This window comes from Chinchilla lanigera, unplaced genomic scaffold, assembly GCF_000276665.1.
Source record: "Chinchilla lanigera isolate Chin_1 unplaced genomic scaffold, ChiLan1.0 scaffold00012, whole genome shotgun sequence".
Taxonomy (NCBI): Eukaryota; Metazoa; Chordata; class Mammalia; order Rodentia; family Chinchillidae; genus Chinchilla; species Chinchilla lanigera.
In genome coordinates, this window is record NW_004955413.1 from 9,287,655 (window position 1) to 9,309,765 (window position 22,111).

The 22,111-nt window shown below is 43.0% G+C and overlaps 1 protein-coding gene across 5 annotated transcripts; it reads right to left on the bottom strand.

Annotated features, from left to right (window-relative positions):
• Window positions 1-910: 910 nt before the first annotated feature.
• Window positions 911-22,108, bottom strand: Mansc1 (MANSC domain containing 1). Of its 5 annotated transcripts, none has more exons than XM_013511429.1 (5): window positions 22,047-22,108; window positions 21,724-21,895; window positions 13,212-13,524; window positions 9,348-9,488; window positions 911-2,588 (listed from the first exon to the last, which is right to left on the bottom strand). In XM_013511429.1, the coding sequence occupies exons 3-5, from the start codon at window positions 13,432-13,434 to the stop codon at window positions 1,660-1,662; spliced, it is 1,293 nt and encodes a 430-aa protein (XP_013366883.1). In that variant the 5' UTR covers window positions 13,435-13,524; window positions 21,724-21,895; window positions 22,047-22,108; the 3' UTR covers window positions 911-1,659. The 5 variants fall into 5 exon arrangements, with proteins under 5 accessions (XP_013366883.1, XP_013366882.1, XP_013366881.1 ...); XM_013511428.1 differs by having other exon boundaries at window positions 21,997-22,078; XM_013511427.1 differs by lacking the exon at window positions 22,047-22,108 and having other exon boundaries at window positions 21,724-22,038.
• Between the last annotated feature and the right edge of the window lie 3 nt (window positions 22,109-22,111).

Sequence of the window (22,111 nt, forward strand, 5' to 3'; positions counted from 1 at the left end):
GAGATTTTAAAATTCCAAGGCACTTGGTTAGTAATCTGATTCTGGCCTCCATGTAAATATTCAATAAATACTTGTTAAATTAAATTGACTCAAGATCTTATTTATTCAACCTACTTAAAGCTTATGTAAAGCCCTTGGAGACTTGCGTCAAACTGTTAAATTGGAAAATATATGAAAATGATATTTTCAGTAGACCAGCTTTCCTCTTAACGTGCTTTATGAGCTTACTCATAAACCAAGGGGGAGAGGGAGGGGCACCGGGAGAATGGAGGTGAAGAGAAAGGTGAAGAGGAAGGGGGAGGTGAGCAAGAGAAAAATCCTGTTTCTTGTGATTTCCTACATCTGCCTTCACTCCTACACATACTTACTATCTACTGCCCTCTAGTGCTCAGTGTATAAAGTTGTCATCTAAAGTCCACTGGGCTATGGTCCCAGTCCTTCAAGCAGCCTGGTCTAGGCTCAACTTCTTCATCCTCCTGTCTCAGCTTCCCAGATTATTGGCATTACAGATATCTACCACCAACACCTGGCTCTGAAAGTCCATTTTATCTTTAAAAACCTGCTTATATCTGGGAGACCCCAAACTTTTTTGCAGAGAACTCCAAAGAAATAAGGTACCAAATGGAGCGGTGCCACATTGAGCAGGCAGCCTTCCGGACTTATAGCCACCCCACCTATAATTTGTCTCACAAATTCTCATTATTATAAGTGTTTCTCAGAAATTTCAACAATCAATTACAAGTAGAGCACATTAACCTAAGTGCTCTATCTTTTTTCTAATGCTGTTCCAAATAAAAATAAAATTCTTGGCCAAACTTAAGGATTTGTAAACAACATGGGTACATTTTAAACTTTGTACAAGTTTAGCAAATGTTAACACTGGAAAAAAAAAGTTCGGACAGATCCCAGATGGATTTGGCTATTTATTAGAACCGATTTATCACTGTCTCCAAGTAGGCTAATATCCTCCCAAATGAATCTCTTTGTTCATTGACAGGAAAGGGGGGTTTGTCATTTTAACTTGGAACGCATATTTTCTTCATTTCATCATTTCGCTGGTGGGAATAAATTGAAAGTTATCCAGCATGGACATATCACTTACAGGAACATTACTGAGTAACAGAAGATTTATTCAAATATTTAATTGGAAGGAAATACATCTGGAATAAGTTTTATTGGAATTCATATAAAAAGCAAATCCATTAAAACCAATATCATAAACAGTTGACTTTATCTGGAACCAGAAATATTAATCAAATGGAAACTTGATATTCTGACTTTTTTTTCCCTTGCATAAAGCCAGCTGCTTTTTTTTGTTTGTTTTTTTTTCCGGTACCGGGAATCGAACTCACGACCTCCCGCTTGCCAGGCAGGCGCTGTGCAGCTGAGCTAAATCCCCAGAACCCTGAATTTTCCAATGTATATGGCACTTACACTTTCTTACTATAGATAGAGCCTAATTTTCAGTGAATATTTTAGCAAGATCATGCAAATTACCTAATTTGGGTCTTCTCCCTTGTCCTCAAAAAATAAGAAGAAAGTGCTAGGGAACATTTTCCAGTCTTTGAAATCTAATTTGCTGAGATCAGCAAGTTTGCAGAAATGCAGTGTGCGTTGCTCCTAGGTACTCAGTGAATTAAGAGATAATGAATTTTGTCCTCAGATGTCAACATAGATCCCATTGATCAAGTAATCAAGTCGTGAGTACCGTTTCCGGCGGAGGGATTCTGAGAATATCCTACCCAAGAGTGCCAGGCCTATTACCAGGAACAGAACACCAAAGAGCAGGGTCCCCAGAAGGAGCCACTTTTCAAATGGAAGGCCATACTGGTTTTCTAGAACACTTCTCGGTGCTGAGCTGTCCACCGCGGCCTTTAAATTTTCTGGGGAAACAGTTTTATTTGTAGCGGAAGACTCCACATTTGACAAAGGGAGTGTAGTAGGGTTATGCACATGCCCTGCGCTTGAAGCAAGCTTGGAGATTTCTCTAAAGGGCATCGTTTCTGGGGTGCCTTTCGAGTCCCTAGATGCCTGAAAGATGGTAGTCAGAACGGCTGTTGTAGTCGCAGCGTGGGGAGTAGCCACAGCTCGTGTAAAAACTGTGGAAAGAGGGGCTGGAGGAGGCTGAGAGGGGACAGTGGTTATGAGTGGAACTGTGGTAGCCACCTGGGGTTGAAAAGTCACCGGGGGTATCTCTGAGGTACTGGTGTGTGCAAGAAATACAGGCTTCAGAGTTGCAGAGCTGTTAGGCTGAAAACTAATGGCCCCTGCAGGGGAGAAGGTGGTTGAATTTTCAGGCAACAAATGAGCTACTTCTGGGTCTGAGGAAGACTGTAAACTCTGAGAGTGGCCTTTGTCTTTATTAACGGGGACCTGGGTACTTGCTTGGCTGATCTGGGAGAGTTTCTGCAGGTGATCTGAAGATCCAGACCTCTGAGAAGATACATCTCCCCCTAAGAGATCAGTGGGCTTTGAAAGACCCCTCGAAGCAGGCAGCAGGGACGTGACGGCTCCTAGAGACTGGCTGGGAGAGAGAGAACCTTCTTGCACCAACTCTTGCTGTAGCAAATCACTCAAAGACGGAACATCTGAAAACACAGAGAAAAGAAAAGGGAGACAAATTATCCATGCTAAGGTTAAAAATACAAACATATCAGCTTTTTTAGTGTGTCTCCAAGCTGTTGATACTTGATTGATTGATTTTGCTGGCGCTGGGGATTGAACTCAGGACCCTATGCATGCTAGACAAGGGCTCTATCACTGAGCTACATACATCCCTCATCCCTGCTACTTGGTATTTCAGCAACACATGCAAAACTGAAAACATTTAAGTTGCTAAATCAGAAGTGGACAGTGCTGCTGTGGTTTATTTCTAGCCTGATGGGACAGAAATGTGTGGAGGCAGAGCAGACAGATTATGGAGAGGATGGATGGTGAGAGGGTGGGTGGTTATTTATTTACCATTGACAGAGTGGCGGTATGTAGTTTGGAGGAGCCCAGCATGGTCCACAGAGGGTTAGGAAGACGAGGGCTGTGTGTGGATGGGGACCAGGCAGAGAGGTGGGCCAGGGTGACATGGGCAGGATGAGGACTGGCAGGGAGAATGCTGCATGAGGCAGAAGTTCCCACAGGACACGCCACGCAGGACTGAGGACTAGCAATTATTAGGACAAACTGCGCAGTGTGGGCACGGGGCAGGCAAGCAAAGGCATGCAGAAGCCTCGGGAAGACGAGCTGGCAGAGTAAGAGAGGGAGAATCCCTGTAATACGCCGTTTTTGTTTTTCCAGGACTGTGGACTGAACCCAGGGTCTCTGCAACTGAGCTACAACTTCAGCCCTTTTTATTTCTTTGAGAGACGGTCACCCGAAGTCATGGAGCTGCCCAAGCTCAAACTTGTGATCCTCCTACCTCAGCCTCCTGGAGTCCTGGGATTACAGGCGGAGCACAGCAGGCTGCTGTATGCCACTGACAGAGACGAAGCTTTGACACGGAGGAAGAAGGAGCTGCAAGGTGTGGTCACCTCTGAGGGCACCAGGCCAAGGGAACAGCACAAGGCTGACGACATTTTCCAACCGTACTCAGAGGGGAATTTAATTTTAACTCTCAAAGCTTAAAATTTTAGAGCCAATCACAGTCTTAGGTTGTAAGGATGGTGGGTCTCATATATGAAATCAGGATGGCCACACTGAGGGTGTATGGGGCAGAAAACCAAGTCTTGATACCCCAGGAGGGATTCACAAAGCCTCTGATCCTGAAAGAAAGCTTAGGATTTTGTTCTTAACCACATGCACCATCCATCACGGCTCAAACTGGAAAAGCTTGTTAAGGCACTCAACAGCAGCCAGTGGTAATTTAATTGTTCTGTATTACTCTGCCATGTGGCTAACCATTTTGCTTAGACTGGAACTGCAGGAAACACCAGGAGAGAAACAGGGATTTCTTAGCATGCACTGATTCACTCTCTTCTTTCTCAAGTCCCTTCTGTGCCTGTCTTTTTTCTTTTTTTTGAGACAGGGTCTCACCATGTAGTTCAGATTAGCCCTGAACTCATTATATAGCGCAGGCTGGCCTCAAACTCAAGGCAATCCTCCTGCCTCAGCCTCCCAAGTGCTGGGATTATGGGTGTGCACCACCACTCCCGGCTCTATGCCTGCTTCTAAAGAAGAATCATCGTCTCCCTAACAGATCCAGAGGCAACTTCAGATTACTGTTCTAGAGCCCTCATACTGCTGGTGGTCCCTCGGCACTCACTTACTAACCCATCCTGGACCTGGGTCAGTGAACTATGGTCCAGTGGTCAGGTCTGGCTTGCTACCTATCTTTGTATGGCTTGCAAACTAAAAATGGTGTTTACATTTTAAAATGACTGAAAAGAAATCTGTGATGACAAGTTATATGATATTAAAATTTCAGTATCCATAATGTTTTATCAGTATGTAACCAGGTCCATTTTTTAAAGGCAAAAACCAGGCCAGATACTTCAGAGCTCTGGGATCTGTGGTGGGCTGGTTATTTATTTATTTAGAGACAAGGTTTTGCTATGTAGCCCAGGTTGGCCTCAAACTCACCATGTTCCTCCTGCCTCAGCCTCCTAACCACTGGCATTATAGGTATGTACCATCATACCCAGCCCATTTGTTTATATACCATCTGTGGCTGCTTTTGTATGACAAGGACAAAAGTGAGTAGGTACAACAGATTGCCCATGGCCCACAGAGCATAAAATACTGGCCTGAAAAGCCATTAAAATACTATTTGACCTTTGACAAAAAACCGGCAGACACCTGCTTCAGGCTGTAGCTCTCTAAAGTAGAATCTGGATGACTGAAGCTCCTTTTCCCCACAACAGTGCAGAACCAGGGTTTTTGCTACAGGTGGGGTGGCACTCACAGCATTACCATGAGATAAACACCACCTTATCTTCAGAGTGGAGCAGATGTTGTTTAAATGAAGACTGGGGTGCGGGGTGGGGGACGCTTTGGCTCAGGGGTACAGCACTTGCACTCAGCATGCACAAGCCCTTGGGTTCGATCCTCAGCATCAGAAAAAAGACTCCATATATTTGACTTTAAAGTTTAACACAGGGACTATCTGAGTCAACGCCCTGTGACGGGTGTGACATCAGAAGGTAAATAAAGCCACTGACAAGAATGGCCGAAACAGCTGTTTTCTTTCCCAGACCTGCAAGTTCAGAAATAAAGCAAAACCTAGGGAGTCCCACGCCTCTGTAAGATGCAGCTACTGACGAAGCTCCTAGAACAACGCGGAGATCCTTCACCCACTGCTGTGCACAGGGGCGGGAGGGCGCGCAGGGCCTCCCCCAAGTCACACAGATGCAAGCCACAGAAGGAGCTGGGACACGGCCCTGTCCCCTCAACGCTTTTGAGTTTCATTTTTCAAGGGACTTCACTGAGTGAAAAAATTAGTGCCTATTTCTTGGCAACCAGCTGCACAAAAGCTCCCAATTTATTCTATTTCTGAATTCTCCTATTCTTCCAGTCCTTGGTAGAAACGACATACCTGAAAGCTACAAATTAAATAACGCCAAGCCACAATGGCTTTATAGAAGGAAAAAAGGTCACTATCGTCTTCCAAACTCCAGTCTGTAAATACTAGTCAATGATGGTAAGAGAATAAAGTCCTACAGAAACAAACCACAAAATAGAGTATCTACATCTAGTTTCCCAAAGAAAGGAAGCAGATTATTTATTTATTTATTTATTTATTTAGTCTTTTTGAGACAGGGTCTCATTCTGCAGTTCAGGCTGGTCTTGAGCTCACTTTGTGGCCCAGGCTGGTCTCGAACTTGCAATGATCCTCCTGCTTCAGCCTCCCAAGTACCAGGATTATAGGCATGTGCCACCACTCCTGGCTAGATAATTTGTTTTTAATGGAGTGATCTCAACCCACCAATTTGGGCAGATAATTCATACACATCCTGTCAATAGTCCTTTGAGTACTACATCGAGGATTGATGCTACTTCGCCCTTAGATGTTTCATCAATTGCTCTGGGCTGATGACGCCCCCTGGTGGCTACCACAAGAACAGGTTGATTCCAATTCCACTTCATTTTATTTACCGTAGCCCTGACTCGGTTTATGTCATCTCAGTACTCTGGGAGGCTGAGGCAGGAGAAGGGCAAGTTTGAGCCCAGCTTGGGAAACTTACAGATTTAACAAGATCCTGTCTCAAAATAAATACAAAAAATTAAAAAAAAGCTAGGGATGTAGCTCAGCTCAAAGGCCCTGGGTTCAATCTTCAGTACACACACACACACACACACACACACACACACACACGGTTTATGCACATGCTGAGTTTTTTTTCCCCATTTCCACCGGTGGGAATCTTTACCACATACTTCCTCTATTATACATGCATTATAAAAGCAATAATTGGAAAAATTTTAAAAGCAAACAACTGTAATTTTTATCATATCCCAGACTATTTAAACAAGGAATCTGTACTTTATGCTGTTTTTTTTCTCTTCATGCTGTTTTTTAAGGGAACATCTGATCAGGTTTCCCAGGTTGATGAACAAAACTCAGACACAGCCTCACTTGGGAGACAAAGCACAGCGCTCAGGGGCGCTGGGCAGCACCAAAGTACTCACACTTAATGCAGCGAGAAAGAATCCTTAATTCCAGTGCACCTTTCAACCCTACTCCTCCTCCTCCCCAACCAGCAGAGCGGGTGCTCAGCACACTTGGGGTGCTGGGTGCAATCCCTAGCAACACACATACATGTGCTCACACATACATACGCAGGCACACACACTCCCCAACTCAGCTGAGCATGGTGTTGCACATCTATAATCCCAGCATTCTTCGAGGCTGAGGCAGAAGGATCACAAGTTTGGGTCCAACCTGAGCAATTCAGTGACTTAGCTGTTGAACAAAAGAAAGGGAGGCGGAGAGGAAGAGGAAAAAGAAGAAGGAAGGAGGGAGGGGAGGGGAGGGTAAGCTGGGAGTGTAGCTCTATGCAAAGACCCTGGGTTCAATCCCTAGTACTGCCCACCCAGAAAAGGGAGGAAAAGAAAAGAAAAGAAAAGAAAATCCCCAATTCATCTAGACACTGAAGTCAAAACCTAGGACAAGACCTCACTGCTTCCTTTCTCCTGGTCCTCCACAGCCACACCATCAGCAAGTCCTGTCAACTCTGCATCTGAAACAGCCCCATGTCCACTCTTCTGTCCACCTCCTCTCCTACCTCCCTGGTGCCCAGGGCCATCGCCTTTCACGAGGGTCTCCTTCCCCCACCCGAGCAGTCTTTCCATCTCCCTTGGTAGCAGCCTCACTGTCTACTCCCACAGGGGCAGCTACACCGCACTCATAATATTGCTGCTTCCCGTCATACACACAGAATAAAAGCCCCCTCTCTGGCTTATAAAGCTTTCTGTGCCGTGGGATCCCTGCCTTTTTGCATATTACTTTCTGCTTAGCTCACTAGGTGTCCGCCAGCTGGGACTGTAGCTTGTTCTTCAAACACCCCAACCCCTTCTGCCTGAGGATCATGGGCCTAGAAGGTCTTCCCCTACCTGCTCGCATCTGGCACCTGACTGTTCAGGTCGAATTTTAGGGTTTACCTTTCACGGACAAGTCCTTTGGTCACCTTGATACAAGCTTACCATTACTCAGTGATTACCATTTACAGCACCTTGTCCAAATTTCCTGCATAGCACTGTGACTATATTTCCCTTGATAATTTTTTATGGTTATTGTCTCTCTCCTAAAACATAAATTCCAGAAGTGAGATTTTTTTTGTGTGTGTGTCTAATACTGCATCGTTAGGGCATAAAAAATGCTTGATACAGTGAAGGTGCTAAATCATATTTGTTATTTATTGAATGAGTGAAAAGAATAACAGTAGAAACCAAGAGCATAGTGGCAAAAAACTTTCCACAACTTAAAAGAATTTTTTTTTTTTTTCTGTATTGAGGATTGAATTCAGAACCTGGTACTTGCTACTTGGCAAGTGTTCTGTGTTATCACTGAGAGCCTTTAATTTTTTATTTTGAAAGAGATTCATGCTAAGTTGCCCAGGCTGGCCCTGATCTTGTGATCCTCCTGCTTAGCCCCACAAATGGCTGGGAAGACAGGTGTTTGCCACAGTGCCTGGCTACAAAGGAAATTTGATAATGAAAGCATTTCAACTTGAAAAATTAACAAGGCAAAATCTCAGTGAAACGTGTCTAAATAATTACATTAATCTGTTTAGCAGTTTCTTTTTCTAAAAATCTTTTTTATTAGTCAGGCGTGGTGGCGCCTGCCTCTAATCCCAGCACTTGGGAGGCTGAGGCAGGAGGATCATTACAAGGTCGAGATCAGCCTGGGCTACAAAGAGAGCTCAAGGCCAGTCTGAACTGCATAGCAAGACCCTGTCTCAAAACGACCAAAAAACAAAACCAAAAAAAACCAAAAAAACTTTTTATTAGTATGTTTGTAATATACAATAATTATATTACTTTGGGAACTTGGTACATGTATATGTTGCATCTGAATTACTTTTGCTTCCCCTCCTCTTCCACACCCATTTAATTGTTTATTTTCTGAATTTTGATTAAATCTATATTTGTTGCACAGGTACTAAGTCTTATATATAGATTAAATCTATATATAAGTTGCACAGGTACGGACTAAGTCTGCATGTCCAGTGCTTTGCACAAAACCTGGCACATGGCAGGTGTTCAACAAATGGTTCCTGGATCAATGCCCCTCCGGGTAGACAATAAAATCCAGTAAGTTTGAATGCTGTTATAAAATAATAGAGACTTAACAACAGAAGCAGTAGAACTTTGTATAGTCACATAGGTCTTAACCCTATCAAAAGTCATTCTAGAGCAGTGATGGCAAACCTTTTAGAGCTCTCAGTGGTAGCAACTGGCTGCAGCACACGGGCCCCAGGTTCCCCACCACTGCTCTAGAGATCTGTGAACTTACTGCAGAGTTATCAACAATGTTATTGACATAGGGACTTCAAAAAGTTTCATAAAATATCTGTGCACCTTTTATAATATGAAGGTAAAAACAAATATTCCAAAGGCTTTGACTGGAAAACAAATTTTGGTTTAACAAATTGAATTTCAGGAAGGGAGGGCCGTGGGGTGGATATGATCAAAGTATGTTTGAAAATGGCACAAGGAAACATAATGTATAATTGATATAAACTAATGAAAATGAGTAAAATTCCTAAAAATAAAGAATGAAATTTTAAGAAATTGAGTTTCAAGTATGAAACACTGGTGAACCCTTTTGGTAGGTTTTTTTTAGACTCTTGTAGAAAATCTTTCACAGAAGCCGTCTCCTTAAATAATTCCAATCACAAAAGAAAAGAATGTTTCGTTACCTTGGATTATCCTGTAACTCCTAAGGCCCTGGGCCGGTTTCAGTGGACAGGCTTCTACACTGGGACAGAAAAACAGGTAGCAGTTGGCTTGTCCCGCTGTCTTGCGAGTGTCAAAGATCATCAAGTTACACGCTCTGTCCCCTGCAATGAAAGGTTCTGTAAGCACGATTTTGATGCAGGATTGTCTCCTGAGCAGCGCAAGCAGGAAGAACTTTGTTTCCTCTGGAGTCCAGCTCAGATACCTTTGTTCATTTTGTTCACTTGCTTGCTGACTGCTGAATCACTTCCTTTTCCTTAGTTCAGCCGTAGAAAGCAATTTTAAAAGACACTGCATGTACAAAGCTGAGGCTAATCTTTGGCAAAACCAATTTTGAAGAATCCATTTAATTTTCTAAAAATAAGACTCAAAATATTCCTGATAATATACATGGATGTACTGACTTTGCAGTCTTTATACGACTCAACGCCAGCTGGACCTTAATAAATGGCTGTAACGCTACCCTGAAGGCATCTCAGACACCTATAAAACTCTGAGTCAGGCTTTCCTGGGTGGAGTGAGTAAATTAATCATCACAGAAATACCATGCCTCCTTTCACAAAGGATCTGAGTAGTGTATGGAGTACAAAGTCCACCTTTATCATTTACTTACATATTAAATTGTATTCATTATATTTGTTTGCTTATTTATATACTGTGCTTATTTATATACCATTTATATGGTAGTACTGGGGATTGCATTTGGGGCCTTTACACTGAGCTACACCCCTAGCCCTTTTAATTTTTTATTGATTGATTGATTGATTGATGATTGGTTGATTGAGACATGGTCTCCTTATGTAGTTCAGGCTGGTCTTGAACTGACTACACAACCTATGCTGGCCTTGAGCTCATAACAGTCCTCCTGCCTCAGCCTCCCAGAGTACTGAGATATGTGCTACCACTCCTGGTTTTGCTATTTATTTTTGTAGGAGACAGGATCTTGCTATTTTACCCTGGATAGGCTTGAATTCTTGGGGTCAAGAAATCCTCCTGCTTCAGTCTCCAGAGTAACTAGGATTACAGGGGTGTACCACCACCCCTGACTTCTACCTTTTCATTTATTTTTTATTTTATTATTATTATTGTTTTGCAGTACTGGGGATAGAACCCAGGGGGCTTTATCAAGGAGCTATATCCTCAGCTCTCCCTGAAGCCCCAGCTTTATGTTCATCTGTAATAATTTATATATATATATAGATAGATAGATATACACACACACACATATATATATATAAAATTTTTTTTGAGACAAGATCTTGGTAAATTGTCTAGGCTGGCTTTGAACATGCAATCATCCTGCCTCAGCCTCCTGACTACATAGGATTACTGGTGTGATCACTGTGCCAGGTTTTTTATTTTTTCAGTATCATTCTTTTGCTGTTTCTTCACATTTCCATTTTTATCATTATCTTCCTTTGTTCCTCACTTTTTACTTTAACTTTCACTTCTGGCTTCTTTCTTCTTCTTCTCATGTCCAGAAGCAATTATTCTATTCATCGTGGCCTTCTTTGCCTATGACTCTTGAGGGATTGGCGTACCTCTGGTCGGGCTGGCGGTGTAGGGGCACAGAGACTAACTATTAAAAACACACCACTTGTCTAGGCACAATGGTTCACACCTGTAACTCCAGCGCTTGGGAGGCTGGGGCAGGAGGATCATAAATTTGTGCACAACCTGGGTAACTTAGTGAGACCCTTTCTCAAAATAAAACAACAGAAAGAACTGAAGATGGCGCTTAGTGGTACAGCAGCCCCTTAGCTTAGTGCCAAGCACGTGCAAGGCCTTGGTTCAATTCCCAGTACCACGGGCTGTGGGGTATGCTTTGCCAACCATCGCCACCTCCTCTAGTCAGGCAATGCCAAGGATCAAGCCTGATTTCCCAGGTGAGAAAGGAGACTCAGCCCCGGCTGACTTTAATCACATCATCTCTCTGCTACTCAGGCACTAAGAGAGGCCCTCCTCCTCGCCCTTTCTCAACAGTGCGACGCCTGCAGTACCATTCTTTTTGCCACCTAGGTAAACAGGCGAATCCATGAGCCCCCAAACCACATGCAAAGTGTGTATGTTCATTTCTCCAGAGTCCATGGCTACGATCAAGTTTTCAAAGTGACTTCCGAATCCTAAAAAGTTAAATTATCATTGCTCAATAAATGAGGAAAATGTTTGAGTACCATCAACTGTGGCTCACAGAGCAGTAACAGTACTTTTGCTTGGGAAATAAAACAGTAAATCCTCATTCCTTGGAATTGAGGAGAAATGCAGGGTTTCCTATGTTGCTAGGAAATACCTATAATTACACAATTCAGTCAGGTTTGCAGATGATGTTTCTATTTAAAAAAAAAAAAAATGTGAGGGGGGTACTTGGGTTTGAACCCAGGGCCTTCATGTTTAGCTATATCTCCAGGCCTTTTTATTTTTCATTTTGAGACAGGATGTCTTTAAATCATTAAATTGCCTAGGTTGGGCTCAAACTTGGAATCCTCCTGTCTCAGCCTCCCAGAGGGCTGTAGTTACAGGTGTGTACTACTACAACTGGCCCACATAAATCTTTATATGAAAATTTAAAGAAAAAGTATAAATTTAAATTAAATTTCTGTTGTTTTTTTTGGGGGGGGGGGAGTGTTGAAAATTGAACCTGGATCCTTCACACTGATCTACATCCCTACACCTTTTTATTTCTTTTTTTTTTTAACTTTGAGGCTGGGTCTTACTAAGTCACTAAACTGCCCAGGCTAGGCTTGATCCCACGATCCTCCAGTCTTAGCCTGCCTGGATTACAGGCGTGTGCCACCCTGCCCAGCAAGCTCTGTGACTTCTACAAATTACTTCCACAAACAATATCCAAAGCACAGTGCTCAGTCTGAGACCACTGCAGAGATTCTTCTTACTGACTCCATGCATACGGCACTTGTTCCACACCAGCTCTCTAACAGCAGCCAGATATCTTTCGATTCAATCCGATTCTGACCCTAACCACCTGGGGTTAGTGGTAGACTACACGCTGAGCATTTCAGGGCTCAGCCCAAAGCTTGCTGTCACTTCGGACAAGGACCTCCAATGCAGATGCCTCTGCCCCTGTGGAGCTGGGTAGGCCACCCTCCTAGCCCATGGATGGATATGTGTGTCAACCTTGAAGTTCCTCAAACCCCATCACTTAGGGAACCAGATGGAGGTTTCTTTACACAGGTGTGATTGGTTCAGTTACCGGCCACTATGACTGAACTCAATCTCCAAGCCCTCCTTGGAGGTCAGGAAGTGAGGCCGAAAGTCCCAAACTTCTGACCTAGCGGTCCTTCTGGGGACCAGCATCCATCCACAACTCTTGGTCCCAGAAGCTGCAATACTCTGGTGGTCAGTTGCTTGCTTCTTGACTTACCTTAAGCCACAAGGTCTAGGGAGGGAGATGAAGCAGGGGCCCTGTGGTTCCACATAAAAATCAAATGCTGACTTTCCCCTGGGATGAGCTGACTTACTTTTTATCTCAACTCCTGTGCTCTGTTTACATATTCTTTGAAATATTCCACCATGACCATGACAGCTAAGCATTTAAACAGAATTTTTTGTTTTGTATATTTTATTGGGACATAACACCAGTAGTCTTCAAACTTTTGTTTCCCTAGCCACCTGAGGGATGTTCTCACCCAGTCATCAGTAACTTCAACACAATCTAGGGGAGGGCAGGGCACACTCATGGACAGCACCCCAGGGATTCGGTCACCCACATGCCTACCCCATCGTGAATCACTGGTGTAAACTGTTTCGTCGTGCCCCCCATCTACTTATGTCATGAAACACATGGGATGAAGAGCTACCAGGTTATTTACCTGCTATGTTTTGTGTTGAACAGCAAGAATTAATGCAGTCTTCTTCAGCTGCTGTATGGATGGGCTCATTGCCTCTGATTCCCCTAGAGAGAGATGACTGGATATCAATGACGACGTCTTCGAGGCTCTCCTTGAGGCAGTTCTGACTGGCAGACAGACTTAGTGTCAGGAACCAGATTATCGCCAAAGTGAGAGTCAAGTGCCGTCCTTCCCTGAAGAACATTTTAGACTCAGTTTAGACTTAGTCTTTGAAGGTTAACTCAGTTGATCTCAGTTTGCCTCAGGAAGATTGGAAGGACGGTGAAATTTCTCACTAGGATAAAAATAGAAAATCATCAATGAGTTTTGTTTCTTTTAACAAATCAGGGGTGGCACATGCCTGTAATTCCAGTAGTCTGCATGGCTAAGGCAGGAGGATTGAAAATTTTAGCCCAATCTGGGCAATTTAGCAAGATTCTATCTCAAAATAATAAAGGGCTGGGGATGTAGATCAGTGCCACAGCCCTGGCTTCAATCCCCAGTATTGAAAATTAAAACAAAACAAAACAAAAAAACAGGGAAGAAATATTTCATTTCCTTCAAGTCAATAAAAATGGCCCATATACAACTTAAGAGGACAGAAATAAATAAATTTTAAAATTATCTTTAGTAGATCTGAGACAACCTTTCATTTAAAATTTGAAGCCAGGTGTGGTGGCATACACCTGTAATCCCAGCACTCAGAAGGCTGAGGCAGGAAGATCGCCGTGAGTTCCAGGCAAGCCTGGGATACATAAGGGAGTTCAAGTCCAGCCTGCACTACATAGCCAAACTAACCCTCTCTCAAAAAAAAAAAACAACAAAAAACAAAACAGAACAAATCGAACCCAAAACCTGACAAAAGCTGGGTGTGGTGGCACACTCCTGCAATCCTGGCACTTGGTAGAGGCCAGCCTGGGCTACATTGTGAGTTTAAGATGCTTGCTTTGGCAGCACACATACATAGTGAGTTCAAGACCAGCCTGGACTACAAAGTGAGTGAGACCCTGTCTCAAAAGAACAAAATACATACGTAATAAAAAAAATAAAAACTTGGCCAAGAGCCAAACAGCACAAATATATATACTATCTCACCAATGATTAAAAGTTGATAGTGCCTACGAAGATGTATGAACAGCAGGCCTTCCCCTGAGTGCTAGAATCCTTCATTTTCTTGCCTTTCCTGACTAGGAGGAGAGAGGACACAAATATCTATCACTGTTGAAGCAGTGATAATAGGTTGGAGCACACTTCTTTTCTCAGTCATAAAAATCAGAATATTTAGTGGGTGGCAGGCATCGTGCTAACAATTTACACATATTACCCCTTTAATACTCAGACCAGCCCTGCAGAATAGTTATTTCTACCTTATTTGTAATAATGAAAAAAAAAGAAGAGAGCAGCCAGTCTTATTGCTGCTTCTCCTTATAAATATCGAACCAGAAGGCGATAACATTAATCATCTAATTTTAGGAATTAGCCATTCACCAGAGGAAATATTCTGGCTCAGGTGAGGACAAGTTGGAGCAGGTGTCCTTTCTGACATCCCCAAAACCACAAAAGTCTGGGCAATTTAGCAAGATTTTATCTGCTGATAAGATTTTATTTATACTGTACAATGCCAATTCCATTGGTGAAGTGGTTCTTTTAGGAAAAATAAACACTAAACTGGCAAAGCAATACCAGAATATCCTCCTCCACCCGACCCCAAATTTCCAGAATACAAATTGTTGACTGAATGATAATTTAGAATAGAATTACCCCTTATGTAATCTATCTTTGACATGAACCTCTCTGGTAGCCTAGGGAAGCTTCACATCTATCCTGAGAGATGTATTTCAAAATGCATAAAATGAAAAGTATAGATTACCAAGGAAGCCAGTTACACTGAAATATAATTATCAGACTAGTTTCAAAACTGTGCCTACAAAACTCTGATGAAAGAAATCAGAGCTCTAGATAAATAAATGTTCCCCATTAATGGATAGGAAGACTCAATATTGTTAGGATGTCGATTATCCCAATTTGATCTATAGATTCAATATAGTCCCGATCAAAATCCCAACAAATTACCTTGCGGATACCAACAAAATGATTTTAAAGTTTGCACAGATATGGAAAGAAACCTAGAATAATGGACACAATGATGAAGAACTGTAACAGTGGGTACATATCACTGTACATCTGTCCAAAGCCACAACACTGTAAAGTACACAAGTTAACCCTACGTGAACTATGACCTTTACTTGGAGGAAAATCCCCAATAATTAAAAAACAAACACCCGTCTATAATAAAACACAAGTCTAATACCTGCCTTGTTAAGTGTTACCTCCAATTTCTGTATACAATAAAATACTAATATTTATTGGTTCTCACATGCCAGTCTCCACACTAAGCACTTTATATATGTCCTTCATTTCTTATAATGATCCTAATGAAATCATTTACTATTTCCATTTTCAGTTCAAATAAAAAGCAAAAATATTGGTAGGTTGTATGGGCATCTTTATTAATTTATGAATAACAAGTGGTGCTAGTAACTGCCAACAATCTGGAAGTAGCGTTGACTATAAATAATATTTTGAGACATGGGCCATAGGTAACATATGAAACTATCTGGTTTCTACTGGCTGAAATCGCAGCTACTGCTGTTACTTCTGTGGCCTCCGCTTGCATTTCTCTGGAAGGAAACTACCTTTCAATTAGAGGTTTGTGAAATAATAAAATTTTTCCACCTAAATTCACAGACTTCCTGAATTTTCTCCGCGGACTCCCCAGGTTAACAGTCTTGGCATAAATGACTTGTTATACTACTACATTTTGTAAGCCTCTTTTCTAGCCCTAAGGAAACAAAGGAGAAAAACCAGGTAGCAGATGCTTAGAATGGTTCTGAGAAAGTCTTTCCTTCAGTGCCCAAGGCCTCCTCAGCTATTCCCTGGGAGGAAGAAGCCGCGGGCTCAGCATGCAGCATCCTTCCAGAAGCCGGACTGCAGAAGTACTAAAGAATTCATCTCATTAAAAACAGTCAATGATTACCAGCTAATTAAGGTCTCTGCCTCTTCTTTTTTGCTTCTACTTTTGAATTTATTATCATTATTATTTGACTGGGGACCAAAACTAGGGCCTTGCACCTGCTAGCAAGTGCTCTGCCACTGAGCTACACCCCTAGCTAATTAGGTCTGCTAATCCATCATTCTTTTGACCTTAAAGGTCTGAAGTCTAGAGGAATCCTGCTGTAAGACGGAATAAAGAATATAGGGTGGAGAGAAGGGAAGCACTTGCGTGTACTCCAGTCTGCTGGAGTCTCTAAAACTTATTTGTAAGTAACTACTACAAATATTGGAAATCATTTTACTTAAGCATACTCTTATCACATATTAGACGTACTAGACAATTAACAGTTCAGTAAGGAAAACGGAAGGCAAGCCATCCAAGGAAACATGGGAATTTCCTCTTCCTTTTAGGACAAGGATAAAGCTCGCTAAATATTCTGCCTTTGGGATACTGAGGCAAGGCTCCTGCTGGCCCTCTTTCACCCCAGCCTGGTCCTTGGGGTGCTGCGGTTAGGGAGGGAGATGCGCCGGCCCCAGGAAAGCAGGGCAGCCGGTGGCGAGGCTGGTAAGGGGCAGGAGGGAGGGAGGGAGGGGAGGCGGATGCCTTTACCTGGTGGCGAGAGGTCCCCGTGTGTCCCTGTCCCCCCACCGGGGAGCAAGGACAGCTGTGGCGCTCCCAGGCAGGGCGGGCGAATCACGGCCGGGTGCACGCCCGCAGGGTTTTGTGGTTAACAAGTTCCTGCTTCCGTCCCAAGGCCCGAAAGTTTGCGGCAGGGGGAAGGGCACGTTCCGGCTTTGCAACCCGGAGCTGCTTCCCAGCAACATAGAGCGTCCGGGAGAGCCGAGCGCGCCGGGCCGCGGAGCTGCAACGTGTCCCTACCCCACGCTCACACGTTGTTCTGGGTCGCCCTAGGCTGTCGGAGCACAGCCCCGGGTCTGCAAGGCTGGGCCTGAGCGAATGCACAACTGAAGAAGGCAACCCTACAGAAATAGGCTCCTTTTCAATAGGCAGAGAGATCTTCTGCACAGCGGAAGGGGGCCAAGATGAAGCAAGGGGGGGGGGGGAATTAAGATGCGTTACACACAGGTACCAACGCCCCATGAATGCAATCATTATGTACTGCAAATATGTACTAAGAAAAGAAAGAAATGCATCCTCTAGTCCTGCATCCCAGTGTACTAATCACCCGCCCCAGAAGCAACCATTGAGGGCAGTTTCTTAAAAAAAAATTTTTTTTATTAGTACATGTTTGCAGTACACAGTGATTATACTCATCGTGGGGAGCTGGTACATGTACATACCACATCTTAATTCTTTTTACTGCCCCTTCTTCTCCTGGCCCTCCCTCCGCTCATCTCTAGATCCCTTCCCTATTTGCAAAGAATCTATCTCCCTATTTCCTCTTAGATTTTATTTATTCTTTAAATTATTTATACTTTAGGCTTCTTATGTAAGGGAAAGCATGTGGCCTGGTATGATGGAACATGCGTGTAATCCCAGCGCTCAGGAGGCACAGGCAGGAGGACTGCCCAGAGTTTGAGGCTAACCTGAGCCACAGAGTAACTTCAAGACCAGCCTGAATTACAGAGACCCAGTCTGTGTGTGTGTGAGAGAGAGAGGGGGAGGGAGGGAGGGGGGAGAATGAATATGAATGTGATATTTATACTGGTGTCTGGTTTATTTCACTTAACATTGTGACCTCAAGGTGCATCCATTTTCCTACAAATACCTCAAGTTCTTCCTTCTTCATGGCTGAGTAATATTCTACTGTATAAATAAATCATTTTCTGTACCCATGCTCCTGTCGATAGACAGTAGACTTTTTCCAAAGTTTAACTATTTTGAGGTGTGCTATGAGAGCAGCTTCTTGATGTTCAAATGTTTACAGAGCATCCTATTTGGGGACACTACTGTGAGATTCCCATTTCCACAACTGGAAAATGGAAGGTCCTTTATGAGAGTTGGCAATTCTCCAGTTAAATATTATATGCTAGGTAAGGCTGGAAAAAGGCATTTGGCCTTTTGTTTTTAAGTACATGGAATAAGGGTGAAACACTGGTGTCTGGGATAGTGGGTAAAATTGTATCCCTAGGTAGGCATGGTAGCACATACCTGTAATCCTAGCACTTGGGAGGCTGAGGCAGGCGGATCACTGTGAGTTTGAGGCCAACCTGGGCTACCTAGTGAGTTTAAAACCAGCCTGGACTACACAGTGGGACCCTGTCTCAAAAAAGTATGTATCCCTAACACTTAGCATAACACCTGGTGTATCGCAGAATGAGTGCGTAACGAGCATAGGTTGTAGAAAAGATTTCTATATCCCTGCCCCCTCACCCGCACCTGCCTAGACACTCAAGCAAACCATTTCTAAACCACAGACCCTGAATTTACCAAGTGATCTAAACTGTCAGTATCTTCACTTTGGTTGGTGTGAAAGTTTTCAAACCTGAATTACTATGTATTGTAGATGATTACTGCAGGCTTGTACACCTGACCTTACCCAATTGCTACCAGAGGCATATGTTGTCGGAGAGAACTTATGAACAATGGCCTCTTGTAAGAAACTAATCCACGAGCTGTACTCAGAGGATGCCCTACTCTCCAGTTTTAATAGTGGTGCCCAAACTTGGTTTCAAAGAGCTACCAATGAGGCTGGGTGCAGAGGTACTACACATCTATGGTCCCAGCTACTCGGGAGGCTCAGGCAGGAGGATCATAAGTTTGAGGCCAGTCTTGGCCAACTTAGTGAGACTCTGTAATAAAACAATGAATAAGCTTGCTGGGTTCAATCCCAGTATTTAAAAAAAAGTTACCAAAGAAAAGTAGATTCCACTGTGGTTTTCTGGATGCAACAAGAGACCCATGTGTAAGTGCACTTTACCTCTGAAGATGAGATATTTCAGGGTAGAGTGCTTGAAGGGTAGCCCATGCTAGGCACTAAGAAGAGCTTTCCCTCATTAGAAATTTTAGATTTTGTGTTTTGATACAATACACCTGTTATTGTGGAAATGATGCATTATTTTTTTCCAGTTCCAAGAGTGAACAAAGGATATTGATGAAAATAATGACCAAAGACTTTGTACTGATATGAAAGATATTTAAATTAGAAATCATGTCCAGTGTCACTTTGATGCCTGAAGAGATTCTTAATCCTCTTATAAGAGAAGTCTGATCTAGGTGGAGGTACGTTAAAAAAGTATTTTATTCCAAAAACATGTATAAGCTACTGCAGTGGAAATTAAAGACCAATAAGACATGGGATCTACCTTGAAGATGTTTCTATTTCAGTGGGGGAGACAGATAAGATCAATAGTTAGGTAAAGAGTAAATGTCATGATAGAAGCTGCTAGTTAAGGAAGCTCAGAGGAGGGGCCCCTAGGAAGAAGTGGATGAGTTAAATCCCAAAGTATGGAGTTTAGCTGGCTGGATGGGGAGGGAAAAACTGACTACCCAGGCAGAGGATACCATGTGCCCATTCAGGGGATGCAGCCCACCTGGCACAAAGGTTTCCTGTGTATGCAGAGGGACAGAGAATGTTCATCTGAAAATATTCATTAACATTCTGGAAAACTCTCTACCTGCCACATACAGGATAACAAAGGAGGCAAGGTCAGAGGCTTCCTGCCTGATTTCTGGCTGGGGACACTGAAGAGATGGGAGTCCCCCCAATAGCACAGCTCTCTGCTCAGCTGAAAGTGATTTTTTTCTTGCATTGTTGGGGATTGAACCCCAGAATTTTGCACTGAGCTGCATCCTTAGCTCTTTAGGTTGGGTTTAAATTTGAGATCCTCCTACCTCAATTTCCCAGAGGGCTGGGATTACCGGTGTGAGCCACCACCAGGACTGTGAAAGTGACTTTAAGGGTGGAATGGCATCAATCCCAAATGTTTCCTACTTTGAGAACCCCTCCAGTAGCACCCTTATATATATATGTATTTTTTTAGCACCCTTATATTATAAATACTTATTTCATCTTTCTTGCCACCAGACTGTACACTTTCTATGGATAGATCTTGTTGGACCTTTTATCCTTAATCTTTAACAAATGCCTGGCACATTACAGGCTCCCAGGAAATGCTAAGTCAGTGAATGCAGGCATTTTATTTTCAGATATCCTTTTTCTGAATACAGCTTTATGGAGCTGTACACACCACACAATTCACCCAGTTAGAGTGTACACTTGGTTTTTAATATATTCAGAATTGTGCAACTATCACCACGATTAATTTTAGAACATTTTCATCAACCCCAGGGGAAAAAAAACCCATATCCCATTTCTCCTCTGCCTCAGTTTTGAGAAACCACTAATCTATTTCTGTTTCTATAATGCCTCTTCTGGATAGTTCATATAAATGGACTCTACAATATGTGTTCTTTTGTGATGAGCCCTTTTAATCAGCATCATGTTTTCAAGTTTTATCCATGGTTCGTACCACTTATTTAGCAGTTTATTCCCCCTTTGGCCAAATGATATTCTATTATATAGATATACCACATTGTATTTATCCATTCTTCAGGTGATGGGATAGTGTCTTAGTTACTTTTCTCATTGCTGAGACAAAATACCCAACACCCAAAGTTAAAGGTTTATTTGAGCTCACGGTTTATAGAGGTTTCAACCCATCATTGGCTGGCTCCAAGGCAGGATAGTACGGCAGACATGCATCATAGAGGAAAAAAAGTTCATGGCAGGCAGAAGGTAGCAAAGCAAGCAAGGGACAAGACAAGCCTCTTTCTGTCCCTTATATTGTATTCAGTCTAACAGGATTACGGCAGTGCCAAACCAATCAGTGGACTGATTTAGTAATCACCCACCCTTAATCCTAGCACCCTTAATCCTAGCATTGCACCATGCATGAATCCCAGCATTACACACTCTAGATCCAGCCACCTCTGAAAAAGCCCCACCTATGACTGCATGAGGCTTTGGGGTGACATCTACACACAAGCCATAACAGATAGAAACTCCCTTTTAGAGTGACATACTCATCTAAAGAGAAGCATAAAGAAACACCATCACGTCAGTACTGATTCAGGATGGAGCACAAGACAAATATTCTTTAATGTGGAAAAGAGAGAGACAAGCACCAGAAAGAGTTACTCGCCACCTCACTCCTCTTTTACCTCTCTTCACCCTTAAAGAGGGCAGATCTGGGAGGGGAGCCAACCTCTCACCAGGAGGGAACGGCCCTTTTCAGGCCTAACGGCCTGGTGGGTTATGTAAGAGTCAAACTATAGTCAAACACCACCTTCTAGGAGCCAACTTTGATCTCTCGGTCGGTGTTGTTAGAATACCTTCATATTTAGGTAGAGTATCTTCATTTCTCCACCGAACGCTGAACTTCCACCATGTGCATATTTTTATTGTATTGCAATGGTGAGCAGAGGATAGAGTACCAAGTTTGAAATCAGACAGTTCTGAATAGTTTCCCCACTTACCCCTATTCTCCATGAAGACATCATCTATTGGCCTTAGGATTGCTGTTTTCGGTCATTTCTAGTCCCTTTCTTCACAGTCTCCCAGCATTTTTGTATAGGTGCCACTGCCGAACTCCCAGAGCATCCAGAAAGTTTCAGATTCGAATTCCAGGTCTATATGGCACCTTTTCATCTGTAAAACAGTTAAAAATATCCATTTATAAAGTTGTTCTAATATGTTTGTACTACAGTTGCTAATATACGGGTGGTACTCAAAAGGTCACGCATTATTACAATACGAAATGGCTTTTTCTTCCACACTTCTGCTTTTGAAGTGGGCGGACCTTTTAAAGTGACTTCCCCCTAGTCTTCCGCGTTGATCTCCCCCGCCTCCTTCGGACAGGGGCGG

Excerpts from the sequence above, each read along its gene's own strand:
- Mansc1 (XM_005378959.2), bottom strand. The coding sequence starts at position 17,108 with ATGTTGCTGGGAAGCAGCTCCGGGTTGCAAAGCCGGAACGTGCCCTTC. Across the intron at positions 13,424-16,893 it reads CGGGGACCTCTCGCCACCAG|GGAAGGACGGCACTTGACTC; the intron begins GTAAAGGCATCC and ends AATGTTCTTCAG. Across the intron at positions 2,589-9,347 it reads GAGTTACAGGATAATCCAAG|ATGTTCCGTCTTTGAGTGAT; the intron begins GTAACGAAACAT and ends CTGTGTTTTCAG.